The sequence below is a fragment of the Camelus ferus genome, chromosome 14, assembly GCF_009834535.1.
Source record: "Camelus ferus isolate YT-003-E chromosome 14, BCGSAC_Cfer_1.0, whole genome shotgun sequence".
In the NCBI taxonomy this organism is placed as follows: domain Eukaryota; kingdom Metazoa; phylum Chordata; class Mammalia; order Artiodactyla; family Camelidae; genus Camelus; species Camelus ferus.
The window spans coordinates 65,447,497-65,462,455 of NC_045709.1; the positions used below are offsets into that span (position 1 = coordinate 65,447,497).

General features: G+C 36.7%; 1 protein-coding gene across 4 annotated transcripts in view; it reads left to right on the forward strand.

Annotated features, from left to right (window-relative positions):
- The window catches only part of DIAPH3 (diaphanous related formin 3), a 472,396-nt gene that overhangs the window by 132,205 nt on the left and 325,232 nt on the right, over positions 1-14,959 (forward strand). For all 4 annotated transcript variants that reach the window (XM_032496900.1, XM_032496901.1, XM_032496902.1 and 1 more), the window contains 2 exons: positions 11,120-11,194; positions 11,283-11,352. In XM_032496900.1, coding sequence (XP_032352791.1) covers positions 11,120-11,194; positions 11,283-11,352 — 145 coding nt within the window. The remainder of the gene's footprint in view (positions 1-11,119; positions 11,195-11,282; positions 11,353-14,959) is intronic.

The window sequence follows — 14,959 nt, forward strand, 5'->3', positions numbered from 1 at the left end:
CAAGACATTATTCATGAAATGCACACAGAATGGCACGTAGGCTAGGAAGCCCGGGACCCAAGGAACAGTATGGTGGTGAGTTCTCTGGATTTTCGTTTTGCCTCTTCTATCCCGGACTTGGATCTAAAGAAGTCAGCAATCCAGAAAAATCAACAAGCATAGACAAAATTCCCAATAAAAGGCTACTACTACTTTTAAGCCAAAGGACAATGAAAGGGGCAGACAGCAAGATAGGAAACTATGACAGTAACCAGTCTATGCTCTGCAAGTACCACAGAAGGAAAATGTTGCCCCATCCCTACCCATGCCACCACAGCCTAGTGGGGAGCCTAGTGCCCCAGATGGCACTAATGAGGAGGTCGTCTCTCTCCCCACCGTGTAGTGTCACAGGACACTGTGTAGAGAGTCAAAACTTGCATCACAATCCAGTGGTACCAAGAACTCCCTCCTCCCCACTTGCCTGAAGGTGCCAGTGGAAGTTCATTTTGAGCATAACGAGGCAGTCCTGTCTCTCCCTACCAAGGAGGCACCATGGTGGCAAGGTAGGGAGCCCACACTCCTGCCACATCCAGCAGTAACAAGGAACCTCTCCTCTGATGTGTCAGTGGAGGCCAAGTGGGGAACCAAGACTTCTGTTCCCGCCTGGCAGTATTGAGACTCTCCCCTCCTTTCTCCACTGGAGTGGTATCACACGAAGCCAGCTAAAAAATAAGGTTTAAATAAATCCAAAGTCTCCTAGCTTAGAACCCTGAATTTCCTGGATTCAGTATAAAAAGCTGTCACACCAAGAAGCAGAAAGATCTCAAGCTGAGTGAAGAAAGATAATTAATAGACATCAAGGGTAGGATGACATGGATATTAGAATTATCTGACAAGGATTTTTAAAGCCACAATCATAAAAAATTCTAATGAACAATTATGAATATACTAAAACAAAAGAAAAAATAGAAAATCCCAGCAAAGAAATAGGAGAAACTTTATTTTTCTTTAAAGATCCGAATGGAAATTAGAGAAGTGAAAAATGTAATAACTGAAAAAAAAAAAACTTATTAGAGTGGGATCAGGAGCAAAATGTAGGGCTGGGAGGAAAGAATTAGTGAACTGCAGTATAGAATAATAGAAATCACCCAATCTGAACAACAACAACAACAAAAAAAGCAGAGCCTGAGGGGCTGTGCCTGTCTTCAGAGTCCTAGCAGGATTTGAGAAAGAAAATAGGATAGGAAATTACGTGAATGAGTCATGGCTGTAATAACTCCCCAAATTTGGCAAAAGACATAAACCTAGAGATTCAAGAAATTGAACCACAAGCAGGATAAACCCAAAGAAATTCACACTAAGACACATCATAGTGAAGCTTCTGAAAACTAAGGACAGAGGGAAAAATCTTGAAATCAGGAAGAAATGACACTTTAGTTATAGGAAAAAACCAATTTGAATGACAGTGGACTTCTTCTCAAGCTATGGAGGCCAAAAGCAAGTGGTGTTAACAGTTTTGAAATGAAGAAAGCAAAGAATGGTCAGCTCAGAATCTTACATGAAGAGGGGAGGGTATAGCTCAAGAGGCAGAGTGCATGCTTAGCATGCATGAGGTCCTGGGATCCATCCCCTCAATAAATGAATAAAAAATAAATAAACCTAATTACCTCCCCCATCCAAAAAAAAAAAAAAAAAAGAATCTTACATGCTGTAAAAATTTCCTTCAGAAATGAAGAGGAAATGAGACATACTCAGACGAAGGAAAACCGAGAGAATTTTTGGCCAGTAAAGTTAGCCTAAAAGAATAGCTAAAGGACATAGTCTAAACAGAATGAAAATGATAAAAGAAGGCAACTTGAAATATTAGGAAGAAAAAAATACAATGAGAGTAAAGATATGAGTAAATACAACATTCTTTCCTTCTCTTGAGTTTTGATGTTGTGGAAGCAAAAATTATAACACTGTCTGATGTAGTTCTAAATCTATGTAGAGGAAATGTTAAAAAAAATCATACTATAAATGGGAAGGGAAAGGAAAGTATATTAATTTGCCAGGGCTGCCATAACAAAATACTGCAGACTAGGAGGTTTAAACAACAGAAGTTAATTTTTTCACAGTTCTGGAGGCTGGAAACCTTATGGTCAAGGTACCAACAGGATTGATTTCTTCTTAGACCTCCTTCCTTGGCCTGCAAATGGCCACTGTCTGTCTTCCCTGCATGTGGCCTTTTCCTCTGTGGATGTGCATACCTGGTGTCTCCTCCTCTTCTCATTAGGACATCAGTTCTGCTGGATTAGGACCCTACCCTCATGACCCCATTCAGACTTAATTCACCTTGTTGATTTGGGCTTCAGCATATGAATTTTGAGGGACAGTATTCAATCCATAACAGGAGGGAAGATTTCTATTCACTCCAACTTGTGAAATGATGATACCCATAAACTGTGAGGATACATTATGATGTAATGCCTAGAGCAGCCACTAAAAAGGCCAAAGAGATACATGTAAAAAACAAAGTAGATCAAATGGAATTCTAAAACATGTTCAAGTAAATCATGCAGAGTCAGAAAAAGAAGGTAAATAAAAACCAAAAAATAAAAGGTGGACTGAAGCCTTAACATATCAATAATTACATTAAGTATAAATGGTTATATGTTAAAGAAAATTGGCAGAGTTCATTAAAAACTTCACCTAATTATATGTTTTCTGTCAGAAATTTACCTCACACATACTGATATAAGTAAATGCAAAGTAAAAACATAATAAGACCTTTATGAAAATATTAATCAAGACAAAAGCAATTGTGGCTGTTTTACTATAAAGCAATTTAGACATCAGAGTAAAGAGTTAAGAGAGATTGATTCCATATAATAAGATCAGTCCACCAGAAGATCAATCCTAAATGTGTATATGTCAAACCATGGATGTGCAAAACAGATGAAGCAGGAAATAACAGAACTGAAAGGAAAAACAGATAAATCCACAATTAGATTTGGAGAATTCACAACTCAGTCAGCAATTGATACATCATGTGGACAGCACTAAGGATATATAAGAAGTCAACACTACCATCAAGCAAAAGTATATATTTATAGAATACCCCATCCAATGATAGCAGAATACACATTCTTTTCTCATTACCACAGAACGTATACTGAGACAGACCATATCCTGGGCCACAGAGCAAACCTTACCAAATTTGGGTGAATTGAAATAGAAAATAACAGGAATATCTCTAGTCCTTTGGAACATGAACAGCACACTTCTATATAGTCCTTGAGGTCACGAAGTCTCGAACTGACTTAATGAAATTGAGAATACAACATTTCAGAATTTGTGGGACACATCTAAAGTAGTACTAAAAGGGAAATTTATAGCACTAAACACATTAGAGAAGAGTAAAAGGCTCAAATTAGTAATTTTAGTTATCACCTTAAGAATCAAAAAAAAGAAGAGCGAAGTAAACTCAAAGCAAGAAAAGGAAGGAAATAATAAAGAGCAGAAATTAATTATATAGAAAAAAATAGAGGAAATCAAGGAAACAAAGAGCTGGTTCTTAGGAAAGATTAATAAAATTGACAAGCCTTTACTAATATTGATGAAGGAAAAAGGGAGAACACAAATTACCAAAATTAGGAATACGATAGAAAATATCACTGCAGACTTTACATCAAGAGGGTAATAATAATCCCTTATTATTAACAACTCTAAACACGCAAATTTGACAACTTAGATGAAAAAGACCAATTTTTGAAAAGCACAAAGTACTACAACATACCCAATATGAGATGGAAAATTTGAATAGTTCTCTATTAAAGAAATTGAATTATTAATTTAAAACTTTCCAAAAAATCAAGTACAGATGATTTCCCTGGAGAATTCTACCAAACATTTAAATAAAAATTAATACCAATTCAACAGTCTCTTTCAGAAAACACAAGAGCAGGGAACAGTTTGCAAATTTAATTTTTGAAGTTTGTACTGGTAGCAAAACCAGTCAAAAACAGTAATAAAACAAAACCCCAGCCCCCCAAATTTACAGCCCAATGTCTCTCATGAATATGGGTACAGAAATTCTTATTATAATATCCTATATCGACAAGGCAAGAGAGGAAAAAAAATCACATGATCATATAAATTGATGCAGTTAAAGCATTTGACAAAATTCACTTATTTATAATAAAAACTCACAAGAAGATAAAAACAGATATTATGGATTGAATTGTGTTACCAGAAAGATGATGTTTCAGTCTGAACTGGCACCTGAGAATGTGACCTTGTTGCGGATGTAATTAATTGAGATGAGATCATAAGGGAGTAGAGTGGAATATTAATCCATGATAGCTGATATCCTTATAAGAAGACAAGAGATACAGAGAATGTGCAATGTGATGACAGAGGTCCTGGGAATCTTGGCTTAACAGCTACAACCAGAAGCTAGGAAGAGGCGAGGAAGGATTTCACCCATAGTCTCAAGAGGGAGCCTGAGTCAGCTGACAACTTGATTTTGGACTTCCAGCCTCCAGAACTATGAGAATAAGTTTGTTATTTTAAGTCACTCATTTTGTGATGCTTTGTTATAGCAACCCTAGCAAGTTAACACAGAGGGGTACTTTTCTCAACTTGATGACATGAATCTACCAAAATCCTACAACTCACATTATATTTAATTGCTGAAGACTTTTCTCCTCAGACTGGGAACAAAGCATGGATGTTCCCTCTCACCACTTGGACTCAACACAGTGCTGGAAGTTGTAGCCAAAGCAGTGAGGCAAAAAATGAAATAAAAAAATTATGAATCAGAAAGGAAGAAAAAAGTTCAGAAAATCCCCCAGAAATCCTAGAACTAATCAGTGAGTTCAGCAAGATGCCAGGGTTGAGGATAAACAAGACTCAATTGTATTTTGCAAGAGAAAGAGTTTTAGAGCTCTATTGTACCACAGTGTGCATGCAATTGGCAATACTGTACCTTACACTTAAATATTCAGGGGATAAATGTACGTTAGTGTTTTTTACCTGAACAAAACAATCAATTGTATTTCTAGATACTAAGCAACAAACTTTTGGAAAATGATGCTATTTATCACTGCCCCCCCCCCCAATACTCTGGTGTAAATCTAACAAATTGTATAGAGAACTTTTATGCTGAAAACTACAGAATCATGATGAGCAAATCAAAGGTCAAAATAAGTGGAGAGATACCCTGTGTTCATGAATGAGGAGAGTCAACTCTGCTTGATCGTTTGGGCTGTTGGCAGGATTCGGTTCCTTGCAGTTGTTGAACTGACATCCCTATGTCCTTGCTAGCTGTCGGTTTAGGGCTGTCTCAGCTTTTAGAGTATACCTACATTCCTTGGCTCATACTCTGCTTCCTCCATCGTTAAAGCCTGTAAAGGCAGATGGAGTCCCACTCATGCTTTGCATCTCTTCTTTCTTCTGTCTCATCTCTCTAACCCAGCTAGGAAAGGGTCTCAGCTTTAATGAATTGTGTAATTAGATTTGGCCCACCTGAATAATCTAAGGTAATCTTCCCATTTTAAAATCATCTGATGAGCAACCTTAATTCTCTTTTTAATTCCCCCTTTGCTATGTCTGCTAATATAATCATGGGTTCTGGTGTTAGGACATGGCCATCTTTCAGGGAATGGGGATGGGGATTACTGTGCCTAATGGCCTCTCATTGCCCATCACATTGTTCAGTCATCCCTTGGAATCTGCGAGGGATCCAGGACGCTTGTGGGTACCAAAATCTGTAGATGCTCAAGTCTCTTAAATAAAATGGTGTAGTATTTGCATATAACCTACGTACATTCTCCTGTATGCTTTAAATCACCTCTAGATTACTTGTAATACCAAATCCAATGTAAAAGCTAGGCAAATAGTTGTAAATACAACATAAAAGCTATGTAAATAGTTACTGGTGTGTAGCAAATTCCCTTTTGGAACTTTTGGAATTCTTGGTTGTTTTCTTTTTCCCAAATATTTTTGATCTGCATTTGGTTGAATCCATGAATATGGAGGGCTGACTGTATATAGTTTTTTTTTAATTGAAAGTTTTTTTTTGAACTTTTTTTAAGTGAATTTTTTAAAAAATTGAAGTTTAGATAAAGAATGGCCATCATTCAAAAGTCCACAAATGATAAATGCTAGACAGGCAGTGAAGAAAAGGGAGCCCTTCTGCGCTGTTGGTTGGAATGTAGTTTGGTGCAGCTGTTATGGAAAACAGTATTAAAATTCCTCAAAAAACTGAAAGTAGACTTACATATGATCCAGCAATCCCACTCCTGGGCATATATCCAGAGGGAACTTAAATTTGAAAAAAAATACATGCACCCCAATGTTCACAGCAGCACTGTTTACAATAGCCAAGATATAGAAACAACCCAAATGTCCATCAACAGATGCCTGGATAAAGAAGTTGTGGTATGTTTATACAATGGAATACTACTCAGCCATAAAAATAAGATAATGCCACTTGCAGCAACATGACTGGACCTGGAGATCATCATTCTAAGTGAAGTAAGCCAGAAAGAAAGAGAAATACCATCCCTATATAGGTTTTTCACAAGCTCCTTCCTACCTGTTTGGTTTTATTTCTGATACAACCACTTGTGCTCAACATAGGTCAAGTCTTTCATGTTCAAGTGTTTTTGCATGTATTCCCTCTGGCTTAGAAACCTCACTTTCTTTCTGTGACTTGTCCTTGAAGGCTCAGGTCAGACACTGGCTGCTTTGTTCCCAGGAGAGGTGGATGCTGCACCTTCTGTTCCCCTAGCACCATGAGTATAGCACTTACTATAGTATGTAAATAATTTTGTTCAACATTTGTTTCGATTGCTAGTCTGTGGTTTTTCTCAAGGACAGAGAACATGTTTCATTCAGCTTTGTATTTCTCATCCCTAGTACGGTATCATGCATACGGTGAGACCCTACTAAAAGATGACTGACCTGGTTAATGAACATTTGTTTTAGTAGTGATGAGACATTACCCTTAGAGCAGGGGTCAGTAAGTCCGAAAGTGTGATATAGGACAGGGACTTAGAGTCATCATTCTTGGTTCCATATTGATGAGAACCAGTTGTGAAATCAGAATTGATGATTCTGGCATGAAGACTGAGACAGGCTCAGGGGTGCTGCCTGGAATGTCACCACTTTGTGTCCTTTTCTAGCACATAAAGTTAAGGGTGGGGGCCTGGCATCAGCAGACCTAGATGCTCTTTCTGAGCAACCTTAACTTCTGTCTGCATGTTCCTTTCCTTATGTGGTTGACTCTTGAGCAATATGAGTTTGAACTGCATGGGTCCACTTATAAGCGAATTTTTTTTTAATTGTAAATACCACCGTGCTACACAACCTGAGGTTGGTTGAATCTGCAGATGCCGAACCTCGGATAGAAAGGAACTGCAGATATAAAGTGTGGACTGTAAGTTATATGTGGATTTTCAACCACGTGGAGAGCCAGTGCCCTTAACCGCCGTGTTGTTCAAGGGTCAACTATATATAAAAGTGGAAGGAGATTCAATTTCATTCTAAAACCATTTGAGTCTGCTAGGTTTATTCCAACTCTGACAGTCCGTGACACATTTGTCTTTCCCTTCCTTAGACCACCTTTGGGAAGAGAGGTAATAACTTTAACTTGAGCCTGTGGGAAGCGTACATAGATCTTGTGCTTTGGTTCCCTCGGCCAGGAAGTAAATCTGAGACCTGATTGTCTCTTCTGCTCAATGAGGTGACTGTATTTACTTCATAAAGCCAAAAATACATTGGAAACCACTTTGCACACTTTTGATTTCATCCTCTTTGGAAGCAATAACAATTTCAAAGCTGAAGCCGCTTTTAACATTTAAAGGTGGTTTGAACATTTAATCCCAGAGACCTGCTGCCCCTTTCCTGCCTCCTTTTTTTCCCCTTCTGTTACCTCTTCACCTCTTCTTTTCTCCTGCACTGAGACCCCTACTAGGAAGTGCTAAATGGTAATACACTTAGAAGTTTTTCTTGAAGCAATTAAAAGAGAAGAGTTTGATATTTCCTGTTGTAGAATTTTAAGAGGTAGATTTTGTGTTAAATTAGTACTTAGCACATTACACATTACTTTTTGCTGTTTTAAAGCAATTTTTTCCCAATACGAATGTCATACTAATCTCTATGTCATTTCTATTCATGAATAAAAAAACATTTGCACAGTGCTTATTCATCCATGAATGCAGATTTTAGTTAAACTGCATAATGCCTGACGGTACTGTGCTGACACGCACAGAATAAATAGCACAGATTTTGTTTCCTGAAGATTGATCGTTTATAGGTCAGCTGATAATTTTTTTCCAGGTTGCTTCTTAAACTGATGATGAGAAATTTTTCACTTCTGTAGAAGGCTATGGATTTTAATAAACCTCTGTCAGGACTGCAGACCTACCTACTCAATATCACTTTTTATCTCGAACATCTTTTCTAGAAGAGATAGGAAGTGATATTGGCCCCTGTCCTTAGAAACAACATTGCTGAAAATAGTAGCGGTGAGAGCAAAGGTTTTGAGAGAGTGGGTTTGTGAATGATAACTTGTTAATACAAACATGTTAGACACTCAAATTTTTAAGAAAAACAGGGAACCTCTTAATGCATATTTAGTTTGTTATAATATTACCGTTTCGATAAGTACTTTCCTCAGCTTTCTTTTTATGTTTAAATATTACAATATTAATTTGTTATCAAGCATCCTAGTTTCCTGTCCCTGAACCCTGTCTGACTTTTCTTGCTTTTGATATATTTTATGAAATGTAAAGTGTAGTCTGGCTTTTAGAAGGCTGTTGCCAACCTCTCTGATTTTATTGTTGTTGAGAAATCAATTCCTGCCGTGAGGTAAAAAGTTGTAGTGTCAAGTAATTGGGTATAATGCTTCTTTACATTCAAATTTAATGTCTCTTTTATAGAGAACTAGTTTATATGTCATATTCCTGCTTGGACCTGAGTTTTACTTTAGAGACTTAGATTCTACTGTGTAGAATAGACTTATTTAGTGGGTCCAGAAATAGCTGATTTGAGAACTTCTGTGGGCTCCAGTATTCTAGTTACAGTTGTTATATTAGGGGCTATAAATTTTCAATGTGACTGTGTTCTACTGTTTATTACTCAGACGTGATTTACTTGGATTGATATGCTTCCTAAATTTTATAGTCGGCTCCAGCATAAGCATACCAAGTGCAACAAGCTCTTTTTGTTATATTAACATAATTTAAATTACTTTGTATAGTTTGTTAATAAGGCAGCTTTAGGAATACTAGGTTTATTCTCCATAATGATTGAAGGTGACAGCAGTATGAGTAATCCTAAGCCATTTATAATGGCTTTCAAATATCTTTATGGATATACTTTTGAATATAGAGATGGCTGAGCATTCACTTTGAAGCCTTCACTGTGAGGTACTGACACAGGAGGCCTGATGAAGGGTCTGTCCGTGCATCTCAGTGCTGGCCGAGTAATTGGTACTCTCCAATTACCCTGTCTGTGTTGATTTCAAGCTTCCCTACTGCATGTGAAACAAGGATAAATACAGGATAGGACGTCAAAAAGGCAAACAGTTAAGAAGGATGCTGTAGGTGTTTTTCATGAAACATGAAAACAAGGTTTGAAATGCATACAGGTAATCCGTGTGTTGCTGATAGTGGAGAGTAAATTCTTCACTTTTGAAGTAGCATCTGGTTTGAAAACACCAACTTGTATTGAGCTTTTTTCATCACCTTAACTGTGATAGTGATCTTCAGTCTTTCCTTTTACAGGGGAGTGTCTTCCTCCCCTGTATTTTTGAATTAGTTATTTCATGGTTTTCATGGAGAAGTGATGAGTAAAATAGTTTGACAAGAGTCTGCCAATCCAAATGGCAAATTGTTTTTTTTGGGGTGGTTGTTAAAGTCAGAAACTCAGAATATTTGTAGGTGATTAAGCTGTATAAATAAAGGAGTGCATAATAAAGGAGTGTATAAATAAAGTGTATAAATAAAGGAGGTGGAATTTTTTAAACAATATTTTTAATGCAACTATGTTACATTTGGATTTTACTCTTATTTTCTAAGGAATGTAATATTGTGTCATAAGTAAGAAAATGGTATATCTTTGTATGTGACTTAAATTTTTTTTTTAATTCTGTATGTCATCCTGCTTTTGACTATTGGGTGAAATTTTATTTTTAACATTCTATTTTTCAAGGGCCACACATACACATATAAAGTCATACATACAAATACATATACAAGCACATATATACAAAGAAATACGCATAAACATCATATATATCTTTTTCTTTTCCACTTTTTGAAAGACAGATGGTTACTGTGATTTATTATCCTAGACTTTCCACATCACTGATTTCTACTAAGGTTGTTTTTTGATAATCAATATCAGCTGCTTTCTATTGGCAGTAATACACTAATTACATTCATACTCTGGTTATATTAATGGGTTTATGGAATAGAGGCAGTTTGATCCAGATAAAAACACTCATTTAAAAGTAACGATGAAGCTCTTTAAAAAAAATTCAGCTTTGAAATTTAAGAAGTTGTTAACATTTATAAGGGTGCATTTTAGTGGTTTGGGAGACTCTTCTAAAACATACTTTTTCAATATTTTGACTAATTTTTTCAGTAATCGTTTTCTTTTTGTAGACTGGCGTCTTCTCTCTTTAAATCTTGCTTACTTGCCCAATTTTTGCTCTTTGGGACAGTCCACAGTGAGGCTTACCCAGTGGTATGCTGGTAAAGGCTTAACAACCAGGTCTCTGGATGAGGGGAGATGCTCTGATTGACAGCATTTGCTGATTTCTATGGTGTCAATATTTCCAACATCACAGATTTTAAGCTACTAACGTGATGTCACTGGACATGGGGCATGGAAGAGCGGGGCACACTCAACTCTCACCAGCCAAATGCAGGCTAGGTTCAGCACACCACTGGCTCATCCTGTCCACTGCTCCTTCTTTCACAACTTAGATTATGAGTCATGAATGATTTTGGGTACTGTGTTATTCCTTTATTGTATTTATGACTGGAGTATGACAAGTGCAATCTGTTTGTGAGTATATAGCATTATCATGATATTCCAAACTAGAATACTGACTTAATATATAACTACCCTTCTTTCTGCTTTTCAGTTGGGTGGAAAGCTTTGGCCGTGAGGGGCTTGGATTATTACTGGACATTTTGGAAAAGCTGATTAGTGGCAAAATGTAAGTATTGCTAATCATTATTTCCAGTTCAGCTACATTTGCATGCCCAGTTATGATCCCAACACTGATATCTTTTATGCCAATGCAGACAAGAAAAAATTGTAAAGAAGAATCAGCACAAAGTCATACAGTGTCTAAAGGCCTTGATGAATACACAGGTATGTACATAGACAATTGTATTGTCTTTGTTCTTCATCAGTTCTTACAGAATTCTTAGGGAAAAGAGATGTGTAATATGGAATTTGCACTATGCATGATGCGTTGCTTTGATAAGCTGTTCAGTACATAATGGAAAAATATTGAATTGTATTGATTTCTAGTTTTGTATCAAATCAACTGTCTCTCAACAGGAGAAACTTGGGGATGAATGGACCTTCTTCTGGTGCTTAACTCCTCATGTACAGATTAATTTTCTTTCCCTACTGTCTTCTGTTCCTACCTCTCTACCTGCCTGTCTGTTCTCCCCTCTTCCTCCCTTCCTTCTTCTCTTTTACTTTTCAAAAGTATAGCATGAATCACCTTTAAAGTATGATTATTAAATATGGTCTGCAGTAATACTTATTACCAAAGAATTAAGTTGGAAAGACAGATTTCATAATCTTGGAATTTAAATCTTTAATGAGATTAATGTAAACAGATATGCGCAGGTCCCAGAAGTGGAGCAGTGATGCTTTACAAGTACGGTTGACCTTTGAACATGTCTTTAAACTGCATGGGTCCACTTATAATGAGGATTTTTAAAAATAAATACATATTTGTACTGTAAATGTATTTTCTCTTCCTTATGATTTTTTTTTTAAGATAACATTGTCTCGTCTGTAGCTTACTTTATTGTAAGAATATAGTATATAACACGTAACATACAAAATATGTGTTAACAAATGTTTATGTTATGGGTAAGACTTACGATCAAGATTAGGCTATTTGTAGTTAAGTTTTTGGGGAGTCAGAAGTTATACTTGGAGTTTTGACTGCGTGGAGGGTCAGTGCCCTCTGTGCCCCTGTGATGTTCAAAGGTCATCTGTAACATTGAGACCAAATAAAATACGGTGGATCGGCAGAGTTTATATATTTAAAGAGGATTCATTAGAAGAGAGAAATACTTTACGCTCTGTACTGAAGTTGGGTTTGCCTGACGGTGCTTTTTTTTTTTTTTTTTTTTTTTTTTCCATACTGTTAACTGTGGAAATTAACTCCAGCTCATGCTATGTCTTTAGCTCCAGCATCTAAACAAATCTACCTCATGATGTGTGGTAACGGTGGGTGCTTCCATTGCTATTAGACAGCAGGAGAGGAAATTTTACTTATGGTGGCATGATGATTTGTGTTTTATAGTGAAACTGTGCCTTTGTGATTAATTTTAATTTTTAGTATTTTGCCTCATTCTCATTTTTAAAATAAACCTTTAGAGGACTTCCTTCTTAGGTACTTGTACTTAAATTACTAGCATCTACATTTCTTCTTATTAAATATAGCAAGTATTTATATTTTCTAATTATTTTTCTTATTGACTTATTGACTTTTTGCCATTTTCTGGGGCTAAGTTTTCTGTTTTTAACCCGTGAAATATTTTTCCCCTCCCTGCTTTTCCCAATCAGGTATGATTTTTCAAGGAAAATATCTTATGTGGAAATCACAAGTCCTTTCTATGTTGAACTCGCTGTTCTATGAGAATTTGATTTTTAGATATGTAGCCTTTTGTGGAATATGTTTTAAGAGTAAATGAATAAAGGAACCAAACTGCTCATAAGGAGACATTGCACCACACTAAGTGTGTAGCACTGCTTTAGGGAGGCCCCTTCTAATGTGAGAACGTAGAAACTGGAAATTTCATTTGTGATGTGGAGGCTGAGAGTAGAGAAAATCCAGGAACACTTTTCCAAACCAAAGGGGCATTTGGATCATAACTGGAATTTGAGAAGACTATCGTGGTTTAAGTGAGGTGGTATGTAGAAGGTAATATTTCTGCTTGGTTTGAGACGGAATTGGGAAAGGAGTAAACTTTATGTATTTATATTCTAATTAGTATAATGTAATTTATTATCTTTTAATAATAGATTATTTTGCTTATAGTTTTTTATGTGGAGCTGGAATATATTGTCTTTTACATGTCTATTACCTGTCTATTACACACCTATTACATGTCTATTAGTATTACATGCTAATACAAATAAAAAGTTACTGATACTTGGAATTGTATTATAATGTCAAATTCTTAACTTAATTATATATGAAATTGTTTGGTAGATTTTTTTGTACATGATTGGTTGATAGTTTCTCCTGTACCTCACTGTGCAGTCTTTATAGAAGTTCACTGAATGATAAAAATATAGGCTTTAAAAAATTACAGTACCTTATTTGGTACTAGTAATTAATGATATAATTTCTATTATGAGCAAATCTGATAGTGTTACATGAAACTGAATTTTTATAACACTAAATTGAACTTTGTATTAGTTTTTAAATAGAAGTAGATTTTGAATAAAATAAAAGTCAAGATGAAAAGTTACATATCTTTAAATTAAGAAGTAATTAGAACAGGGGCTTCATTTTGTCAGTTAATTTTTTGTGTATTCCTGAAGTGTGCACTGACAGTGAAGACACCTTGGTCCTGAAGTCAGCTCCCTGCCCCACGTTATTTCTGCTGCTAGGATGAACTCACTGTGGGTGGTTATTCAGCACCACTATTTGTGTATTGTTGGGAATCCTACAGAGGAATATAGGATGTTAACCTCCCCCTACCCAACATGCCTCCAGTGGCCTGAAATTCCGTCTACTAGGTAATAATAGGCCTCAAATAGAATGCAGATGGAACTTAGCACTGCTCCTTAGTTGAGGTCATGTGAGTTTTCATATAATCTGGAGTGGGTCCTTGACATTCAGTAGAAAGACATTCTTAGACCTTCCAAAGTCTGTCACCATCTCTCTAACCTTCTAATAGCCTTCATTTAATGTACTTTAAGTGCCGGCACTGCTAAGTTGTCTATTTCTCTCACAGTCATTGAGTTTTGTTTTGTTTACTTTTATGTTTTTTTTTTTTAAATAATTGAGAGTAATTTTATGCAAGCTGTCAGCAATTCTGTCTTTAGTTCTAGATACTCAGTAGTGGTGATCTGGCCTCATTCCAGTGTTAAAATGAGCACTGCACAGTTTTACATTAGCCAAATCAGAGAATATTGCCCGTGATGGAGCTTTGGGGTCACAGGATGTTGGTCAAAACTGTGAACATCAGAAAATGCTCCTATTCTACTCTTGACACATGGTTTAGGGCCAGAGGACTTGGCAGAGAAGGTAGGTGGTATCACTTGGAGGAAATCAGTATGAGTTGTTGCCTTGAGTGGCTGGAGAAGTCAGAGGATCGTAGATCCGGGAAGGGCAGGTGCTGACTCAGGCCAGCCAGGGGGGTGGGAAGTGAAGGGAAGTGCTGGAGGCCAGCGTTACTCAGTCTCAGGTGTATCAGGCAGAGCCAGCCCTTTGGTGCTTGGTAATCATTGGCTGATTGACTTTTTGAATTGGATCTAAGTGGTACTTTATAAGCCTCTGACAGTTCCCTGAAGTGATTATCAAGGCATATTGTAGTCTCTGGCCCCATGCCTGCTTTTTCTTTCTTTGTTTCCAGTTATGGAACAGCTGAGGGCATCACAAAAGTGAGCATTTCCTGGCTGGTTTAATTGTCTCTTTCTAAATGTTCCTGGTCACCAGTAGGAGAGAGAAGTCTCTTCAAAAATCATACCCTTGGGCTATTAACCCTTCTGATTGTACTTC